This window comes from Pollicipes pollicipes, unplaced genomic scaffold (genome assembly GCF_011947565.3).
Source record: "Pollicipes pollicipes isolate AB1234 unplaced genomic scaffold, Ppol_2.1 Scaffold_7231;HRSCAF=8579_pilon_pilon_pilon, whole genome shotgun sequence".
NCBI lineage: Eukaryota > Metazoa > Arthropoda > Thecostraca > Pollicipedomorpha > Pollicipedidae > Pollicipes > Pollicipes pollicipes.
Window position 1 is genome coordinate 36,809,884 of NW_023597034.1, and position 19,381 is coordinate 36,829,264.

A 19,381-nucleotide genomic window follows, 5' to 3' on the forward strand; every position below is an offset into this window, starting at 1 on the left:
GCTGGTGGTTGTATTCTTTCCCAAAAGTCCTAGAACGTAACCGAGTTCTTATTTACGTGGTTTGGTTTTGTTGTTTCCTCCGCAACTGGATGACGGATTTTCCATAACCTCATAATGGCTCATTTTCCATAATCTCGTAAAGGCTTATAATCGGGCGGCGTAGTTAACAGGTTGCCAGTCTCTACATGAACCCCATAATCCAATGGTAACTACAAATACAATTTATTATTGTCCCACCAACCTTTTTGTTCCGTTGTTTTTGAAGATAATTAAGATTCGCTGCCTCCGCCCCTGGAGGCTGCCACTGCAGCTCAGGACCAAGTTCCGCCCACTTCCGGGACCGGTGCAGCCTTCAGCCGAATCATTAAGATCACCGCGCAGGCGTACCGCTCGCAGCAGGAACCCATTGTGACATCAGATCATGTATCAGCATAGCCTCTATCCAGGTCTGTCGAAAGCCGCGTGGCGGTCATGGGGAAAGCCTTTATTTGCTGTCTGGTTTTGATCGTACCCATTTCCGAATTCGCGTGCTGTTCAGTAGTGAATAGATTTTACACAGAATGCAATCCAGCTGAAAGTGCATCGAGTATTTCTTTCCTACGAAACCGCAAGACAAGAACCAACAGAGGTTTTCTAACAGCGCAATGGCTTTTCGGTCTATCATATAAAGTACATCCGCATGAACATTCATAAATCCTGCAATCCCCACCAGCAGTTTGGTAAAGGTCTGTCTGATTAGTGTGAGGGTCACGGAACGAGACAAGGGGGTCATAATTAACAGTAAAGCAAAATTTCCAGCGCCGAGCTGCATATTCAGCGCGTCATAATGCACTTACGAGTCACCGTTAACTTAAGAACCGAAGCGGTCTTAGAGGATGCGGACCCCTTCTACCATCCGCTTGATTGGTGTTATCCAATTGTCAGAATGACGAGGATGACGGAAGGGCCGCACCATCCGACTAAAAAGCTGACGAGTTTCAGAGGCGCGTCCAGAATGGAATAAGAGACGTACATTATCCAGCCTACGTCTCTGCATGATCACCTATTGCTGATCCTTTAAACTCATCCCGTTTCAGCATCCGCTGCTCCAAGCCCCGCGGATGGCGACGGCGATCCAGAGGCGTCGGGCAGCCCCGGGCGGGGCCGGGTAGCCTCTACAGAGGAGGAGGTCGCTCGGAAGGCGCCGGACCCGGACGCCGCGCCGGCCGCCGACTGCCAGCTCCGGTCGCCTCCACCGGCGGACGACGGGCCGCCAACGTCGCCGTCGCCATCGGCGGCGCCGGCGAGGCCCGCTCCGGACGGCGCGGCGCGGGCCGAGCCGGTCCAGAGGGGCGGCGGCGCCGCCGGCGGCCGCCGCGTGCCGCTCTGCTCCCGCTGCCGCAACCACGGCGTCAAGAACGAGCTGCGCGGCCACAAAGGGCTCTGCAACTTCAAGGACTGCTCCTGCTCCAGGTGGTTGCCGCTCCGCCCTCGGCCCGGTCACTTGGGGCCAGGCTCCCCGCCGGTGCTCACACCCACTGGCTGCTGCTCGGCCCTCGGCCCGGTCACTTGAGGCCAGGCTCTCCGCCGGTGCTCTACCCCACTGTTTGTTGGAGGAGTTTGGCTGGTGCGCACGGTCGTGTAGCCCTTGGCAATGAAAAAGTGATTTCCGGGATGGTGCGCTATGTGGTAGCTCAGGTCACAATGGTTATGTAATTGATTTGGTCTTAAATCAAAATGGAGTTAAGTTGTTGAAAGGGAAGCCGCAAACATCTTTGTGTTATTGCTCTGGCTTATTGTGACCAGTTCATTGCATGGTCCATTGTTGCGTTTAGATCAAAGATGGGACTATTCCCGCGAAGGCTGTTTCGGTGGTAAATTGGAAATAGCTATCTCTAAAGCCTGCCGTTTCAGGTCAGCCGTGGTTACCTTTCAGGTGCGTCCTGGTGCGAGAGCGGCAGGCGATCATGGCGCGCCAGGTGGCGCTGACCAGGATACAGCAGCAGCAGGAGCGGTCCGGAAAGGTCCTACTGACACCACCTGTTAATGTGGTACCAACGCAGCAGGAGACGACCGGTGACGAGTGCATCGCGCTGAACCTGACCAAGCCAGGTGGGTACCCGACCCCAGCCGGACTGGACAGGCATTGTCGATCATTGACGAGTGCATCGCGCCTGAACCTGACCAAGCCAGGTGGGTACCCGACCCCAGCCGGACTAGACAGGCATTGTCGACCTCTGACGAGTGCATCGCGCTGAACCTGACCAAGCCAGGTGGGTACCCGACCCCAGTCGGACTGGACAGGCATTGTCGATCGCAGCTTCTCCACTCAAGTACCCAATCTCGACCAGACAGCACCGGTGATGGGCGGGACCACTGAAGGCACTGTCAAACCCGTGCCCTGGCGCAGAAAACAGCAGTCAAGCCATGTCACCACTTGCTCGTCGTGCACCATGATCTGTCTCTTCTAACCGTGTTGCAAGCCCCGCCAGGCGCACAGCCAAGGGAGGGGCCTGGGGGGGGGGGGGGGATGGCGGACCCCTCATGATAGCGATATTTTTCGTTTTCACCACAGAGGGCTCCAGGCAGAAAGTCAAACATCGACGTGATATGTCTTCAACGTGCCCCGAGCTCGGCTGCGCCCCTGAGTCCCTTTATGAGCTTGGCTGCTCCCTGAGCCCCTTTATGGGCCCCGCTGCGCCACCGAACTCCGCTGAGCTCAGGCTGCGGAGGTAAATCCGAATGTATTACCCTATTTTCATAAACGGGTCATGTTGACCCTCCTTTTGAATTTTTACCACCGTATTCTCAACCGCTCGAACCCAAGTTCTGGAACTTAGCATTTTTCTAAGTATCAATATCACACACTCTGGCAAGACTTAAGTCTCGTTTGCGGTGAAAGGACAAAGTTGATGTAGGCATTACCAGCGGTGTGATTTTTTTAAACATAATTATTGGCGCTTAAAAAGCGTTTGTTCAAGCCGTACAAGAACTCCTTTGATATAGCAAAGGCACGCAACATAGAGAACCCCGCTCTGCAACACTTGGGCATGCGTTGATCTGGCCGACCCGGCGAGGCGAGCCGTTATCATCAGCATTTGGGCCATGCTAATGGCCACTTGTGCCGACCCAGCATAAGCGAGCCCACTATTGACACTGGGCTGACTAAGCGAAGCGAGCCAAGTCGACCCGATCATGTTAAGAACGCCTTTTGCACTGTACTTCTGGGATATTGTCCATAGCGTGACGTAAGAGCCCTTGCTTGAGCCATTTGTTATTCATATTAACACGAGCCAAAGTTCTCCGTTAAATGCGCCGTGCTCGGGTCAGGGTCAGGGGGTTTGGACAAATGGACCGCTGAGATCTCAAGAGCTGAGAAAGGTAGAGACACCAAAGGCAGGTAGGACTTTTTGTGAAATCGCATGTGTCAAACCATTAAGTACCAAGCCGTAACCTGCGAGTTCAATAAGGTCAAACAAGGTCAACCTCCAGATCGGTGTCCGAAGTGCCCTCATACCTTCTCATGCAGACGGCTTTACTCGAGGTGCCCCTCATCACCAAAATGTCATTGGTATTTTTTTGAGGATAGCAACCCTCAAGTCAATAACAATTTGGCCGATTGAAGGTAAAATTGACCCGAAATTTTTGGAATTCTTTTTTATTTAAAGTTTTCATCAGCGACTAGTTGGTAGAGCGGTATGAAGGCATACTCATTAAAGCAAAGGTTGATCGAGGTTATTTTAGGTCAGTGACCTCCTCCGATCTTCATTAAGTCACAATCAGAAATTTCTGACATCACTGTGATCATGGAATTCGAAATGGACGTTAAAAAATAGCTCACAACGCGAGTTTGTAGCAATGAAGCGGTTTGGTTTTCATCGTGATCCAATCCCATACTTTAATCAAAGGTAAGGAAATCAGTCGCAATCCTCATTTTAATGGCCTAGCTATCTAAGAAAACATTTTAAAGCTGTGTAATTTCGTTAAACATCACGTTGGGAACGACGCCCTGATCACTTACTGTGGGGGAGTTTTCCCAGGTTGCCGTTCACCATTTCGAGCATAGGCTACTGGCTGAAGCCCTGCACAAATTTTCAAAACGATCCATTTTCTCCGTTTTTGGGTACCCGAAAAACGCAGGTGGTGAATGACTAAAAATGCCCAAAGCGTAACTCATTCTGTTAGTGAATACCATATTTGACCACACATCTGCCCGAGAGCCACGCGTACGCAAGGACCCATTCATTCTTTCCATTCAATCGCTAATCCGTTCATTCATATTTGTTCGCGACGCAAGCGGTTTGATAGAGCGAACCGCCAGACGAATTTTGTCAATTAGCTCTGGATCAGTCGGTGCTGTGCAATCTCGTTGTTTGATGTACGTCGCATGTCCGCTGTGGGTCCCACTGCAGGCAGTTGGAGCAGGCAGCACTCATCCTTCCGCATGTATGTCATTTGTGGCTCATCGACCAAGAACAATGTGGGAGCCACATGATGCGATGTTATCAGGTCTGGCCACGAACAATGTCTATATGCAAGCAGTTTCCCATCAGCATATGCACCGGCACCTTTTTCACTTGCATCTTGCTCCTACCCAAACACAGTTTTACGTACGCGCCTCCTTTGCTCTCGCGTTGATTTTTTAACACGTAGGCTTCCGGTTTTGACGACAGACATGCCTCGTGGGTAAATCACAAAAATTAGCTCAGAAAATCCAGCTCCACCATCTTAGACCTTTAATATTAAAAGAAAGGTTGAAAAAAGAATACTTCTCCGCCGCCTCTCTCGCCGCCAACTAAAGGAGTACGGCAATGTACAAAAGGCACGGTGGGGCATATGTTACCGTCATTTGGTCCAAAATGTTTGGGAATATCAATTACTTTTATGATGGAGTGGTAACTGTAATGCACCACGTCACGTTTGATTAACACGCGTACGGGTGGCCGGCTAGATACCCTTCGCTCGGGTGGGGGGCAAATTTGGCCCCGCTGAGATCTTGGGAAATAAGAAAGCTAGAGCGGTAATTTGCGGGTTTGTTGACCTGTACGTGAACTCACTTACATCAAAGTTTCAGGTTCATAGGTCACGACCTTTGGATCAAAAAGGTCAAACAGGGTCAAGTTGCAGGCTTGGTCTCCAAAGTGCCCCCAGAACCTAGATAACCGTTTCTACGCAAAAGGTCACATTAACATTCGAGGTCAGTGACCTTTGAGATGTTGAAGGTGAAGGTGACCAAAATCATACAAGATTGCTTTGAGTTTCGCATTTGACTAAGTTACAAAGATTGCGCTAGGCAGTATTTTCGTAAAACAAAATGTTGACCTGGCTTATTTTAGGTCAATGACGTATTCTGACCTCTAAGAAGTAAATGGAAGTGCGTTTCCTGCTGTCAATAAACGCGAAGTGAGCACCAGAAACTATTTCATACAGCAAGCTCTAGAGTAACAAAACAGGTTGGTTTTGATCTTGATGTGACCTTCATACCTGGCCTTAGGTCAATGCTATTTGCTCATTCAACTGTTGTGTTGCCTCAGAAAGCATCTCAGAGGTATATGACTTCGTCTAACACTTCGTTGTTGGATCAGCTTGAAGGATTCCCTAGAAATTGCCTTCTCCGAAACCATGGCCTAAACTTGACCTGTCATAGGTCAGCGACCTTACAAAGTAAATCTAAATTTTAATGTTAAACGATCCGCTATTCAATTGTTTACAGTATGCAAATTTGGTGCGGCCACGCCACGCCGTTCGGAAACCATTCTGGAAAAACCGTCGGGGGGTCAATTTGACCCCCACGACCGAGCGCGAGTTTAAGCACAAGGTAAGATCCGGAGTAAGGTGATGGCTTGGAATGTTCCTACCATGAGACAGCCCTTAGTCGGTATTCAGGAACATGAACGACTTGTAAATATCAAAAAGATGAAAATAAGCCAAGAATATAACCTTCAGCAAATGAAAGAAAATGCTAGTGAATGTCACTTGCTCATCGCAGATACTTCCGAAGAGGCTTCATCTTCCTCACCAATATGGCAACATCTTATGAAGTGGCTTCCGCTCACTCCGTGCTCTATGGTCTATGCGCCATAAATACGAGAAGTATAACAACACTCCGTCGACGCCCCACAAAAGGCATAAGAGACAAAAAGGAAAACAGAGCAACTCTCGACCCTTCGAAATTTGTCCAAAAAAGAATAGCGCATTTGTTAGTTAACCCACTGTTTTGCAGGCCTGAATTGTAAAAACAGTACAGCATGCCTGCAATAAAAGAACTAGTTTGCCGTCTCACAAAAATTCGTTACTGATGAATTGAATTACCGTTGACAAACTGTTTCTAGTACACCATACTCTCTTCGTTGCATACATGTGCATCATGCAGAAATGTGTCCCCAAGGGCATACTTGCACACAAAACAGCACACAGCTGAAGTTTCTTGATGTACAAATTGTGAAATATTGACTTGCAATGTAATCGGTCATTAAGTGGTGCTAATTCACACTTAATTGTTTCGTTAGTTGAAGTGGATGTGAGGCCGGCCCAGCTAGCCCTCGCTGGTAACCACGAACTGCACTGCGAGAATTTAATCAAATGCAGGTGTAAAAATATGGGGGCGCTCCTAGAGGAAATTTTCCAGCAAGATTAACGCGTGTTTAGCTGCACGTTTTTGTTTGGTGTGACTAATGGGTTCTTGAATTCGCGAAAGAGCGTGGTACATTTCACTATCCAGCCGGTGGAGAAGTATTTTCATCTGTGTCATTGATATATCCTAGCTGTTATCACAATTGGTATGCCATTTAGTTTTTTTACGTATTTAGGCTCCTCAGCCCTGGGCAAAAAGCTCTAGCAGTCTGCCTGTGGCCAGTCACGAGACAGAGTGAGACCTCATAGAAGAGTTCCGTTGTCATGAACGATTTCTGATTATGATCAGAACCACCCACACATTTTAATCAATGCTATAACTCACGCTTTCTAAAGTCATTCCAAACAACCGGGTTTGCTTAGCTGCTCTCAGATGATGCTGGTCGCCCTACATTGACGTGTTTAACGGCATCAGCAACAGAGAGCTGAACTTCACAAATGTGTGTGAGTTTAAGTCCATTACGTCTCAAGTCTGGGTGATTGCTCATGTTTGAACCGATCGAGCGGACGTTGTGCAAGCCCCACACATAACTGAGTGTTTGAGTAGGATAGGCCTCATTCCCAAACCCTGCAAATGGCAGTCTTTAATGGCTACCCGGTGTTACGAGCTCTTCAGAGGGCTCAGAATGCCGTCGGTAAAACCAGCGCCCGCTCCCGTCTGCAGGTAAATGGCAAGTTGTTCGATTTCCTGCAGTTTATGTTTAACAACGGGCCGCCTCGGTGCAAAACTCAGTCCTATAGCAGGAGCTCAAATAGCCCCGATAGATTGCCGTCGAATCCAAATTATTGCTGAAGTTTGGATTACCGCATCGACCAGTCACTTAGGACACAATGGAGCACGCAACACCGGGTGTGCATTAGAACGCCAAGTCGGGAAACACCGCCGAGGGCTAAGCAGAGCACACATGAGGGTCGGATCTCAGGGGGAATGTGGCCGTAATTCCTCTTGGGACCTTCTTTGGCACCGTGCCAGCGGGGATTGTTAGGCGTCACAGAATGTGTCAGCGCCACAGAAACTTGCCAGGCCCACATGAGCTTGAATGCCCTCAAGAAAAGTCCAACTGGGGCCAAAGCGCATGAAAACGAACAAACGGACCTTTTGGGAGGGAACCCTTTCGGACCATGCAGCGGCCTTCATTCATTGGAGGGCACTTAAACGGAAAGTGACCATCCGCTGCCGGCATCCTGGATCTGTCCCAACACACCCGCAGCATGCAAAGGTGTGCACATTGCAATGCATTACTCATACACCACGAGTCACACAGCAGGGTTTCAGGAGACCACCACCGAAGGGCGCAGAAGGGAACATCAGTGCACAACATCGCTCCGGAGCTTCATTGAAATTCAAAATGATTGTGAGGATACGCACCTCACCTTCGCCTGTTTAGGCGTGAAAATAAAGATGAATAGGAGCCGGCCGCCATTTTGCAAACATGCTATATTTACGAGGAAATTTTAGAGCTGTCGTTACCCCAAATAAAAAAACGCATCCTCGCAGATGTGTGAGAAGGATTTTTCAGGGAATTGTTTCACATTGAAAGACATTGAAGAGCTATGCAGGCTTAATCAGACTCATCGGACTCAAGAGCCGTACAGGCTCACTTCAGGCTCACTTCAGGCTCAATTCCAGTCAGTCGTATTGGAAAAAGCTAAATGGTAAATGCTGGTATACTTTTAGGTGCAACAGACTGTCTAAATCACACAATTTTGCAATTTAGTAATCATGCGCCTCAATCTGTCACGTTGCATCACGTCATGGAAGTTTTAATGACGGTGACGTCAGAGTCATTACCAGACTGGTTGCGTCAAGCTGCCACTGTAGCGGTGTATGACTCACCTGTGTATGACCACAGGTGTATGACTCACCTGTGGTATTTTTACGCGCCTAAGATGCCGTTGGCGGTCTGAGCGTGTACAGTTATGTTACGAGCTCTATGTGCGTCTGTTAGTCATCTTTTCTCGTGGTAGTCTAGGAGTAGTTTTTCGTCATGGCATGTTTTTTACTGGCACTTGCATCTTTGATTATGACACTATGTACGTGGAGCATTCGATTATCGTCCTCAAATCCGCCTTACCTGGAAGCTGCTAAGTGCCTGTCCCATTTATCACAAATCGTGGCTCGTGATCGAGACGCAGTCCACCCTGCATTCTCCTCCGCGCTTTACCCTGCATCCTCGCGACGCCCCGCTGTCCGGGGTCGTCTGCATGTGCCAGCCGCGAATCGGTAGAAAGACCCCTGGTGGGGCCCCGTCCGAGCATTAAGCGCATGTTCCCGTCCCCCCCCCGCGAGGGGGTCGCTGTGCAGGCTAAGTCTCACAGATTGGACCGTCAGGTGTATGTAGTGATGCTTCGCCGCAATCCGGTCTCTTCTTCCTACAGCCCTGAACTGGTATTACCCGCCGAAAGGCGGGTAATACCAGTAATACCAGATACGAGTAATCATGATCGAGGCATACAATCTGCCGTTCAACCCGACTGTTGTCAGCTGCTTTCTTTAGCTCGGACACTTGGTGCCGAATCCCTGCAAACACTGCAAACACACAAACAATATCAGTGGCCATATTTTGCATGACCTTAAGCACAATACAGGCGACGAGGAGAAGGCATGTGCATGGCATTTATGTGATGCCTATCTGGGTGGCTTCCAAATAGCCGACGCAAAATAGCGTGCACAGGCTCGCGTGCGTCAAGCTCAGAAACAAGACGGCTGGAAGTCTAACAAAAAGGTGTTCGTTGCGAACTTCAAGGAATGTCTGAAAGTGGCTATCTCAGTACAAAGCTTGGTACAGCTGTAACACGTTCCCTTTAAGAGATATAGCGTAAAAGTATTGTATAAACGTCTGTTTCTCCTGCCTTCAAACCGAGCAGTGTGGGCTCAGAACAAACTGAGACTGACCAGATGGTAGTGTTTACGGATACAGTTTTGAATTATCATAATCAATCATAGATAGCCGTATTGCCAGTGAGGCACTTACTCAATATAATATGCTTGCCTCCATGACAGGGTATGCTGCTGTATGTGATCAGGCATCACGGTTTGTCAAATTATTTGGGCAAACACGATTTGTACCAGGCAGTGGACACTGGGTTTTGATAAAATATGCAACTTGTGTTGCACAAAAGAACAGCGTCTTCCTAAATCAAATATGAATCGGAGTAAGCAGCCAGAAAACCCTACCTGACTCTACCCTTCAGCTATCGTTGACATGTTAAAGATATGTTAAAAAGATATTTGGCACGTTAAAGGCCTGTCCTTCCCGCGAGACAAGTGAAGCACACAGTCATCAGAATGCATACAGCTTGGAGAAATACGATAAAAACGAAGTCTGGTGTGTACGGTAGATTTGTAATAGAATTAAAAGACTTGCAATACATGTGAACAGACAGAAAATTACCCACGTATGTCCTAGTTTCTTGGATATGCCTAGGTACACCCGTTGTTAAATTGCGCACTTGCTGTGTGCTTTACAACAGTAGGCGATGTGTGATTAGAAGTATATGTCACTTCATTGCACGGGCTTGGCGCTGCAAGCACGCGCATAGCATATCACTAAGGTCCTAAGCTTGTCTCCGTGTATGCTTCATGAATAAGTCATGGGTATTGACTGCTGTGCGCATCAACGCTCGGGGGCGTGCGTATTATTTTTTTCCAAAATTTTCCATTTTTTATTATTTTCCAAAACAGTGAGTGGTTCAAGTCCTTGTTGTCATTTTTTCAATGCATATTTTTTTCTATGCGCATCCTTATGGCTCATCTTGAACTTTCACGAGTGGTGGATCGGCCATTTCGTCCCCACAATTCTAACAAAAAAAAATGTTCGGCGTGTACTTGATTCTGCGTTGGCCTGGTACCATCACCAAGCCTTCGCCGGTCGATCCGTAGAAAACGCGAACGGTCAGGACGGTCACTAAAGCATGGGCGATGGAGGTTGTTCTAGGCTGAGAAAAAGACGATCATTATTTTCGGCGTTTTTCCAGTCAACGACTACAGGATCGATGGAAAATTTTCAGAAACTTGGGAGGATCAGGCCCAGCCCCTGTCCCCTTAACTCCAGCACTCGTGATCAGAGATGCAAGTTTCACGTATTCCTGAGGATATGCCTCTGATCTGTAATTTTCCAGAAATGTAGCATCTCCCAATAGTTTGTGGTGACCATCCTCATGTTGACCCTACTGGTCTGTGGAAGTTTGGTTCATAACCAGACTTATTCAGAAGAATTGTATCACCGAGCCAAAGCCTGGTTCGCTATGCCTTCTCAGTTCACGGTAGTCCGTATCACCCATCGGTTCGCTTGTTTGGTCCAGAGATGGCGCTGTCTGGCAGCAGCAGCCCGGCGCCGACGGCCAGCCGGGACCAGGTGGAACGCTCACTGCTCTGGGCGGCCGACATCTGCCGCGTTTACCCGCAGGTGTTCTCCCTCATCTACATCATCTTCAGGGAGAGCAACAGCCCGGCGGAGGCTCTCGCCTGGTTCAGAAACCGTGAGTACACACGCCGGACGCGACCGCGGCCGCGCGGCGTTCGCACCCGGTGGCGGCTTTGCAAAGCTCTGCCCTGAATAGAGCAGTGGTTTAATGCTGCTAATTTCGCAACTTACGAAAGGGCAGAGTGGTGCGCCCTTGATCGATTGTGCGCCAATCGCCGCACAGTTGATCCGAAATGAAATAGTCGATTACCTCGTGTTGCGTGACTAATGAATAATGCATTCCAGGAGAGGTCATAATGGTACGTGTCCGACATCAAACACAAGGTTTCTCATTTCAGTGATCCAAAGGAGCATGGACAAGAGATCAAGTATTTGGCAGCCATGGAACCTGGCTTAGGTCTGCGTTACACACTGCCGAACCGCTGAGGCGACATTTCTGGTTCGTGCTGTGATGATATTCACTCGCTGCGGCCTTTAGGATGGCAGCGGAGCAGGTTGTGAGGAATTCGAGTCGTTTTCCTGGAATGTGATCACAAAAGAGCTATATGAGTCGGCTTTAGGCTGTATGAGGAGTATTATAATGCATTGGGTGGCACAAGCAATGCTGATAACGGCCTAGTTAAACTGCTCTTCCTTTGGACTATGTTGATAACACCCTTGCTGACCGCCCGCTCTTTTCTGAGAGACTTCATCTGAATGCTCGCATCATATCGTGCGCAAAATTCGGGCTTGGAATAAATAAAGCTGGTCGTTTCGCACACAAAAAACCGTGCATATTTTACAAGAAGACTATTTGATAAAGGCTGGTGATTTGTAAGCATGTTTGATTGAAATACTGCCGCAGCTGGTTCGTACTGGCATTTAAGCAGAAGACCTGGACTGACCGGAAGGAACGTTTTCACGGTAAACAGCATAGGCTTTCCATGAATTAAACAATACCGAGTCAAAGGCGCTTTCTCCTGACGGTCGCATTCGTCTTCCCATATTAATTCCTAGAATGCACACAATGTTTCACTTCAGCATTCTTGACCAAGCGCCATCTAGTTAACCTAACATACACATAACGCATCAGGATGTTTATTGAACAAGCGATAGCACTTCTCAATACATCTAAGGGAAACTTAATTCAATACGTATGTAAATAGTCATGAGAACAAACATGTGATGCAACTCGCGGGGCAGGTAAGTTCCAGCCACGCCGTCGCGCTCGTCCGTCACTCCAGTCCAGAGATTGCCAAGCGCAGGCACGTGCTACTGACTGGCGAGCGTGCGGCCCCAGGTCCAGAGATTGCCAAGCGCAGGCACGTGATACTGACTGGCGTGCGTGCGGTCCCAAGTCCAGAGATTGCCAAGCGCAGGCACGTGATACTGACTGGCGCGCGTGCAGCCCCAGAGACGCGGTCACCGGAGCCATCCCACGCCGAGCTCCATTCCGACCGCTGCGTCGATTGCATCGCCTTTATTGCGCACACATTGTCATCTTGGTGAACTGTGCCATTCTCTTGACGGCCTGCGAAGCAGCTCTGGGTTCTGATGCATTTGTGGGTTTTCTTGACACGCCGTAGGAAAATTTGGCTGGAGACATCTTGCCAGTGCCCTCCACCGAATAATTGGCGCGTTGTCCACCTACCTTACAAAACATCAGCCAAATATCGCAGCATCGCAGACAAGTTCGACACGTGCCCCGCGTTGGCCGAGTGTGGGACAGGGAGCGGGTGGTCGGCGCGACGGGGCTGGGACGGGAGGGATAGCCCGCGGGTCTACCCACCCTACCATCTCCGACCTGCCCTGACCTGTGCTCGCGCTGCTGGCTCACCTCCGCCCCTCCCCCATTCTGCAAGCCGCCGCTAGATGCACTAGCGTGAACCTCTGTAAGTCACTGAAGCCAGACCGGCCGAATGGATCAGGAGTTTCGAGCCGGTGGCGAAACAGAGGCACGCGGGATCAGTGGGCTACGCAGTGCTCAGGAGCCGCTCCCCAGCTTCTCCGATCCCGACTCGCCCGCGGTCCGAGTCCCACCAGCTGGATCATCCCATCATTCTGACACACAAAGCTTGCAAGCAGCGGTCTTCCCACCGTCAGTCAGAAGCCAGTCGTTCACGTTTTGTCGTCAACTAGCCTTCAGAGTGCATGAAACCAGCTCATCAAGATCCTCCGGCAGCATGTCTAATGCTTGGGATAAAGGAGAAGCTGTTCTGCAAACCGAAGAGCAAATATACACATGTGAGTTCTGTGGCGCACGAGATGGCAACAGTACAGCTAACGTCGTTCGGCCCAGCTCATCGACAGCCAAGGGCGTTTCACAGCCCCATTGCAGTGAAGATTGAGCAAGCTGCGCTGACTAGTGTGCGCAAAGACGCCATGTTGATCCTGGCACTGCCAGACAGCCAGAGGAGCAATGCCTCTAAGGAGTTGCGAGCCGCCATATCGGCCGCCCAATGGGGAGACGGTAGCACGCATGACGTCATCACGCCCGCCTTACGGCGACCTGCGCGTAACGGCGTGACGCAAGCCTTGCAAGCAGGAGCGGCCCCTGGGACGGCACGCCTAAAAAGGGGGCGGCAGCCGGTAACCACCGACGGCGCCTCCAGTCGGAGCTCTGAGGTCCAGATGACGTCATCAGAGCGCCGTCCTTAGCAAAACGGCCAACGGGTGGCGCGATCGCGCGCTGGCCAGGACGCTGGTGAGCTAATGTGTCAAAATACTGCATCAAATACGCCGGTCGAACGAGGCAATGCTTGGATGATAAAAGTAGTTAAAACAACGCACTTACACAATTTAAATCGCCGAGATAATTGGCGAGAGCGTGTCACAAAGCTCTCCATCGTTTCACAGCTGTCGTCCAACACGCCAACAGCCTGTACGCGCTCGCAAGCCGCGCAGCGTCAAGTCCGAGGCCATTGAGCACCGCGCACACCAGTCTGAATGCACATTCTGCTTCATGCCCGCGCCTCTTCCCGGCCGACACCGACACTGAACTTCGTCGCCAACGGTCCCTCGCACGGTCGGTCGTCGTCTCGCCGGAGGCATCTCCCGCTGCGGCTCCGCCGGCGCGACCGGGCCAGGCTGGCGCGGCTGACCCCGGCCGGCCGGCGCTCACTGCATGCTGCAGAAGCGGCGCGACTGCTCGGCGGGCTCGGGCGTGGTGGGCGCGGCAGGGCCGGCGGCGCGGCCGGCCTGCTCGGCCTGCTGTCATCTCTGCTCGAGCGTCGAGACGATCGGCGGCCGGCGAGGCTTGTTCTCCAGCACGGCTTCGACCTCGGCCAGCAGGCCGGCCGTGAGGCGCGGCAGCAGCTGCGGACGCCAGCAGCCGCCGGCCGTCAGCCGCCGCCCGCCACGCGGCGCGCAGCAGGAGCACTTACAGGTGGGCGCCGAACACGGTGATTGGAAGTGGGATGTGGACGCGGTGGTACGCTGAGGTGGGACACGGACCAGGGAGGTTAGAGGTGTGCTGGTACGGGGAGACTAGAGTTGGGCGCGGACCGGGTGGGGCTGGAGCTGGGGACGGGCCATGCGATGGGGTACAAGGGAGCGGTTTATGGAGATCGCACGCCGGTCGGACGTGACATCCTCAGGGTGTCACTATAGGTGGGAACGGACCAGGAACACTGCTAAACGAAGCTGTTAGAACAAGGAGGGGGACGGCTAGAGCGTCAGTCAGAATACAGCCGTTAGGGGGGGGGGTCACAAATCGGCCGCGCTGTCCGGATGGCGCCCCAACGGCGGCAGTTTCGGCGTGCAGCGCCAGTGGATGGAACTGGGGATCTTGTAGGCTGGTACAGCAGGGATCGAGAAATGGAGTGTAAGTTGTCACATACACTCCATTGGAGTTTGCCTGGTCAGTGCAAACAGCAGCAGACAGAGATGACCGAGTCGATGTGTGCAACAATGGCACAGCCTGGAGCGGAGTGGGGCAATGGATGGAGATGACTGGTGTAGTAACACTGGATTTCGATGGCATCTGTTAGACAGGATGACAGTTTTCCTTTAAAAACGAGCAGAAGTCTGCAACAGGCTTAAAATGCAAACGAAGCTAGACAATTTGGTTTAGACTGTTATGAAAGAAGCTACATCAAAAATAGAAACACAAAACCTCCCAATGCCAACAGATTCAGAAAACATTTAAATGCATGGACGAACATGCAATCCTCGATATCACATTCCAGACATTTACGAAATGCTCATCTGATGGCAAGTTTCTGGAAGAGAGAGAGAGGGCAATTGTGACATCTATGACAACAACATTTGCATGAATTCAGCTATGAAAAGCTTCGTATCTAAACACATGCAGGCCGGCTCGCATCAGAACATCACCACGAGGAGAATCCTGTGAGTTTGCGAACAAAAGGCAGTGGTTCGGCGATCAGACAGCATGACACTACTCCATGGCTGTCGACACGTTCGCTCTAGGTTCTCAAAGCAAAATACAGGCACAAGCATGGCCATACAGACACTGCACGACGTATGTGCCTGAGCGGGGAAGGCATCCTGTGAGTAGCTATTTGACATGGAATCGCCAGGTGTTACAATAAACCTTATATTCATACGTATATGGTTGCAATGCTCTACTACAAAAACATCTAGACTAGTCAACAAACTTGTGAGTAAAATTTTTTCGGTGAGCAACCAGGAATCCAGGGGGTCGTCTGAGGAGAGGAAAATGCGTCGGTTGGGAAGAAGGGGTAATTTTTACAGCTGCTTTGGTTAAGCTTGGTTGGAGGGGTTTGGAGCCGGTTGAAATCGAGGAGCGTTGGTCGGAGAGGCTGTCCGCCACAATGGAGAACGGCTGGGTAAAGGAAACTGGGTATTGACTGAGTGAGGAAGTCGCCGACGTTGAGGGGAGGACGCTGGTTTCCGAAAAACGATCGGCGGGAGTGAGAAGCATTGGATGCACGCGAGCGGCTCTGCCTCGAGGAGGCTCATAAGCCTATGAATGTTCATCGGGGAGCATCCGAGCCCTTGGGAATGGGTGAGACGGGAAGGAAGCGGACGGGACGGTTGCCGAGAATGTTCTCCAGCTCACTGCTGACCGCCGGCGTCAGGCGTGACGTCATCTAAAAACAGCCAGAACAAAACGCAGGCAATCAAACATGTCCGAGAACTGACCAGAACGGGGCAAGACCAACGGCAAATGGCATGATAACTCAACATAAGGGTGCAAATGATATAGTTTCATTCCACGATAGAATCTTTTCAGATCCTTTTTAGCGTTGTGGTCCTAAGCTATGACTTGGAATGGTTTGTGTGTCTAATAGGTACGACAGTGATGAGAAACATAACATCTAATTATTTCAGAAGTACCGTCTCAACACGGCAGCATGATCAACAAAAGGAATCTACTACATTATGGCACTCCAATTCAAAAGCTGAAACTGATTCAACAGCAAGCAAGTGAACCAATCGACCTATGTGAGGTAACCAAACCAGGACTATGGAATGCAAAGCCTTCGGTAAGAACTGGAAGCATGCGGTGCCTCGATATCAATAAATCTCACGAAATGGCTCACAAAAATGGTCTGCGGGTGTCACCTGCATGAATCAGCAGCCTCAGTGCACGGCACCTCGCCGATCTCTCTCGCGGCGATGTTCCTCCCCCCAGACACGGAACCATGCGTTACAGGCCCCCAGCCGTGCCAGCTGAGGGCCAGGCCCTCCTGCGGGAGCAGCAGCAGTCAGTGAACCCACCGCCAGTGCCTGAATGTGGTCCAGGATTTGTTGACAGTTGACGGCCCCCACCAGCACGCAGCCAACCGTATCGTTCTTCAGGCTCCACGCTACCGACAGCTGGGTGACCGAGCAGCCCAGCTTCTCGGCCAGAAGCGAGATCTCGCGCAATCGTGCCTGCGTCCGCTTGCCATCCTCGGCGTTCAGCCGGTCGGCGTTCCACGGCGACATCTGTGGGCGATTGGTGGCACTGAAGCTTCGCTCGACTTTCGGGCAGTGCAATGAGTGTGCAAGGCTCAGGTATCCACATGTGCTTTGTTCGGTCACATAACCAGTAGCGTGTCACGGATAAGAAAAGGAGCAGGCCTGAGAAAGTGGAAAATGGCACATCGAGGCTAGTGAGATGTGGCGTAGGGCTAAGGTGCCGTGGTGCAGAAACCGGAGCAATATTCCGAGCAAAGAGCACGTGCAAAACCTGGGTTTGCGGTCCTGACGTCTCTCGAAGCACTCACAAACGGTGTAGAAAATCACAGAGACAACGCTTAAGCAGTACAGGCCTGTGGTGCATCTGGAGTCACAGGGCAACCATAAGAGCGGCAAAAGCAGCCAAAGCACGCTAAAGTCCTTACGGGGCCGCCGTGACACAAGGAACTCCACGAAAGCCGGGTGCCCCGAGTGAAAGAGGATGAAACCAAAACTAAAAATTATCTGAGGCTTCGGGATGGTGAAAATACGGACATGTGTCTCTCCACATGAACACACAGGTATGATACATCAGGGCAGTTAAACCAAAATCATCGAACAAAACAAGGATGCAGCATCGCAAGTGAAGGCCTTGGAGAAACAGAGCCCCAGTCCATTGCATGGTCTGTGGCGGTCATAAACAGAAAAGAGAGAGAGAGAGGGAGAGAGAGGGAGAGATTACAAAGAGAGAGACACAGAGAAGATAGAATAGAGAGAGAGGAAAGGGACGGAGAGACGAGAGGAGGAGAGAGAGGAGAAGAGAGAGAGAGAGAGTAAGAGAAAGAGAGAGCGAGAGAGAGAGAAAGAGAGAAGAGATGAGAGAGAGAGAGATTGAGATAGAGTAGGAGAGAGAGCGAGAGCGAGATAGAGGAGAGATACGAGAGAGGAGAGAGAGAGGAGGAGATAAGAGAGAGATAAGAGAGAAGAGAGAGAGAGAGAGAGAGAGAGAGAGAGAGAGAGAGAGAGAGAGCGGGAAATTAGGTCATAAAAACTTTGATCACCTAGCGATCAGTTACAGATTGCAGTCACGTGGTGCCTTGAAGGCAAGCCATCAGAGGTGTTGGATGACGCGTACCTATGTACACGTCTGTCAGAGGCCGTGACAAGTACCTATGTACCTATGACAAGCACCTGTGTCAGAGGTCATGACGCGTACCTATGTACACATCTGTCGGAGGCCATGGCCAACTCCGCAACAAAACTGGTCATCATTTTGAAAAGTGAACTTCGTGCAGGATGCCTGAGACTGCCAACTTGCAACTGGCTTTTTAACTATTGCTAAATATCCCTATCATCATGTGGCGTTACTGAGCTAACCATAAACGCACCATTTAAAGTGAATAAGATTATGCCTCGACGATAGCATACTGAGCTGGACTTCAAATTATCTTTACAACGTTAAAACATTCTGCTAGTTAACGCCGCGTTAGTGCGTAACGGCTTTTCGGAAGGACTGAAACGAGGTATTAATATCATGGATGGGATAATTGTTTGGAATATCGCCCTCATCTGTCGTGTTACTAAGTGCACCCATTTTGGTATGCACCCACTACCAGACGCAAAAAGACACGTTGTCGTTGCAGCGTCCGTTGCCAAGGGCAGTTGATAACCTGGTACTGCGAAGTCCCGGTCCGCGCGGGAAAAGCACACCCGGCAATCGTCTGCTGTTGCATGGCTGATGTCCCAGGGGGCGGACGTACCCCGGACCGAGCGCCAGCGGCACGTGCACATACATGTGTGCTGCTCGGCGCGTCACCCAAGACGTCACACGGCCGACCGGAAGCCTTCTGGTCATGACAGCATGATATTAGCCTAAGTCGCTAGTGCCACAGCCCGCCATCATCGGCACGACGCCCGGGCAGGCTCACACGCGCCTTCCGCTGCCACGCTTGACCGCGGCAAGGGCCTCTCACCTCCTCCCGCTTAGCGTTGTTGTTCTGCTTGTTGTTATCGCCGCCGTCCCAGCTGGCGTATTTCCTCTGCAACAGCGGCGGCCGGCTGTGAGTCGCGCCGGGCGCCCGGCGGTGTCGCCTGGCGCCGGATATTGTGCCTCTCCAGAGGCCGTCCGCTCGGCGGGGCGCCACTCCCCGCTGCCTCCCGGGCCGGGCATAGGCGGCGACACAGCGGAGAGGGGGGGAGGGGGAGATGGCGCTCTGGCGATGCAGCTACCCCAACACTTGAGGGCCGCGTGGAGACTGGAGAACGCTACCACGTCTGCTTGGAGCTGATGGGTCCCGAGCGAATATACGAATGTTTTTTGCCGTGGGAAATGTCTACCTTTTGCAGTTCGCCTAGTTTGTAGTGGTCAAAATGTTTATGGTCAAGGTATATATAAGCAATGTACCAAGAATATTGCTCTCCCTTCAAAAGAAATGTTGCACATTTGAAAATAATGAAGCACTCATCATATATGATGAAATAAACTACCTTATAGC

The 19,381-nt window shown here is 50.9% G+C and overlaps 2 protein-coding genes across 6 annotated transcripts in view; one reads left to right on the forward strand and one right to left on the reverse strand.

Moving 5' to 3' along the window:
* Positions 1 to 1,386: 1,386 nt before the first annotated feature.
* On the forward strand, positions 1,387 to 11,794 carry LOC119110339 (uncharacterized). The gene is made up of 4 exons (XM_037234118.1): positions 1,387 to 1,452; positions 1,916 to 2,091; positions 10,918 to 11,094; positions 11,378 to 11,794. The coding sequence occupies exons 2-4, from the start codon at positions 1,947 to 1,949 to the stop codon at positions 11,434 to 11,436; spliced, it is 381 nt and encodes a 126-aa protein (XP_037090013.1). The 5' UTR covers positions 1,387 to 1,452; positions 1,916 to 1,946; the 3' UTR covers positions 11,437 to 11,794.
* Positions 11,795 to 14,231: 2,437 nt separating this feature from the next.
* The window catches only part of Hk (potassium voltage-gated channel subfamily A regulatory beta subunit hyperkinetic), a 57,854-nt gene continuing 52,704 nt past the window's right edge, over positions 14,232 to 19,381 (reverse strand). For 4 of the 5 annotated variants that reach the window (XM_037233357.1, XM_037233353.1, XM_037233358.1 and 1 more), the window contains 3 exons: positions 18,860 to 18,925; positions 16,725 to 16,934; positions 14,356 to 16,093 (listed from right to left, as the gene is read on the reverse strand). In XM_037233357.1, the coding sequence (XP_037089252.1) occupies positions 15,977 to 16,093; positions 16,725 to 16,934; positions 18,860 to 18,925 (393 nt within the window). In that variant the 3' untranslated portion in view covers positions 14,356 to 15,976. Of the gene's footprint in view, positions 14,334 to 14,355; positions 16,094 to 16,724; positions 16,935 to 18,859; positions 18,926 to 19,381 lie in introns of those variants that run through there. The other variant, XM_037233354.1, reaches the window with a different exon arrangement.

What these genes read in the sequence shown, in the direction of transcription:
- LOC119110339 (XM_037234118.1), top strand. Translation starts at nt 1,947, where the DNA reads ATGGCGCGCCAGGTGGCGCTGACCAGGATACAGCAGCAGCAGGAGCGG. An exon ending in GCTGAACCTGACCAAGCCAG is followed by an intron (nt 2,092 to 10,917) that starts GTGGGTACCCGA and finishes TGTTTGGTCCAG; the next exon opens with AGATGGCGCTGTCTGGCAGC. An exon ending in TCTCGCCTGGTTCAGAAACC is followed by an intron (nt 11,095 to 11,377) that starts GTGAGTACACAC and finishes TTCTCATTTCAG; the next exon opens with TGATCCAAAGGAGCATGGAC.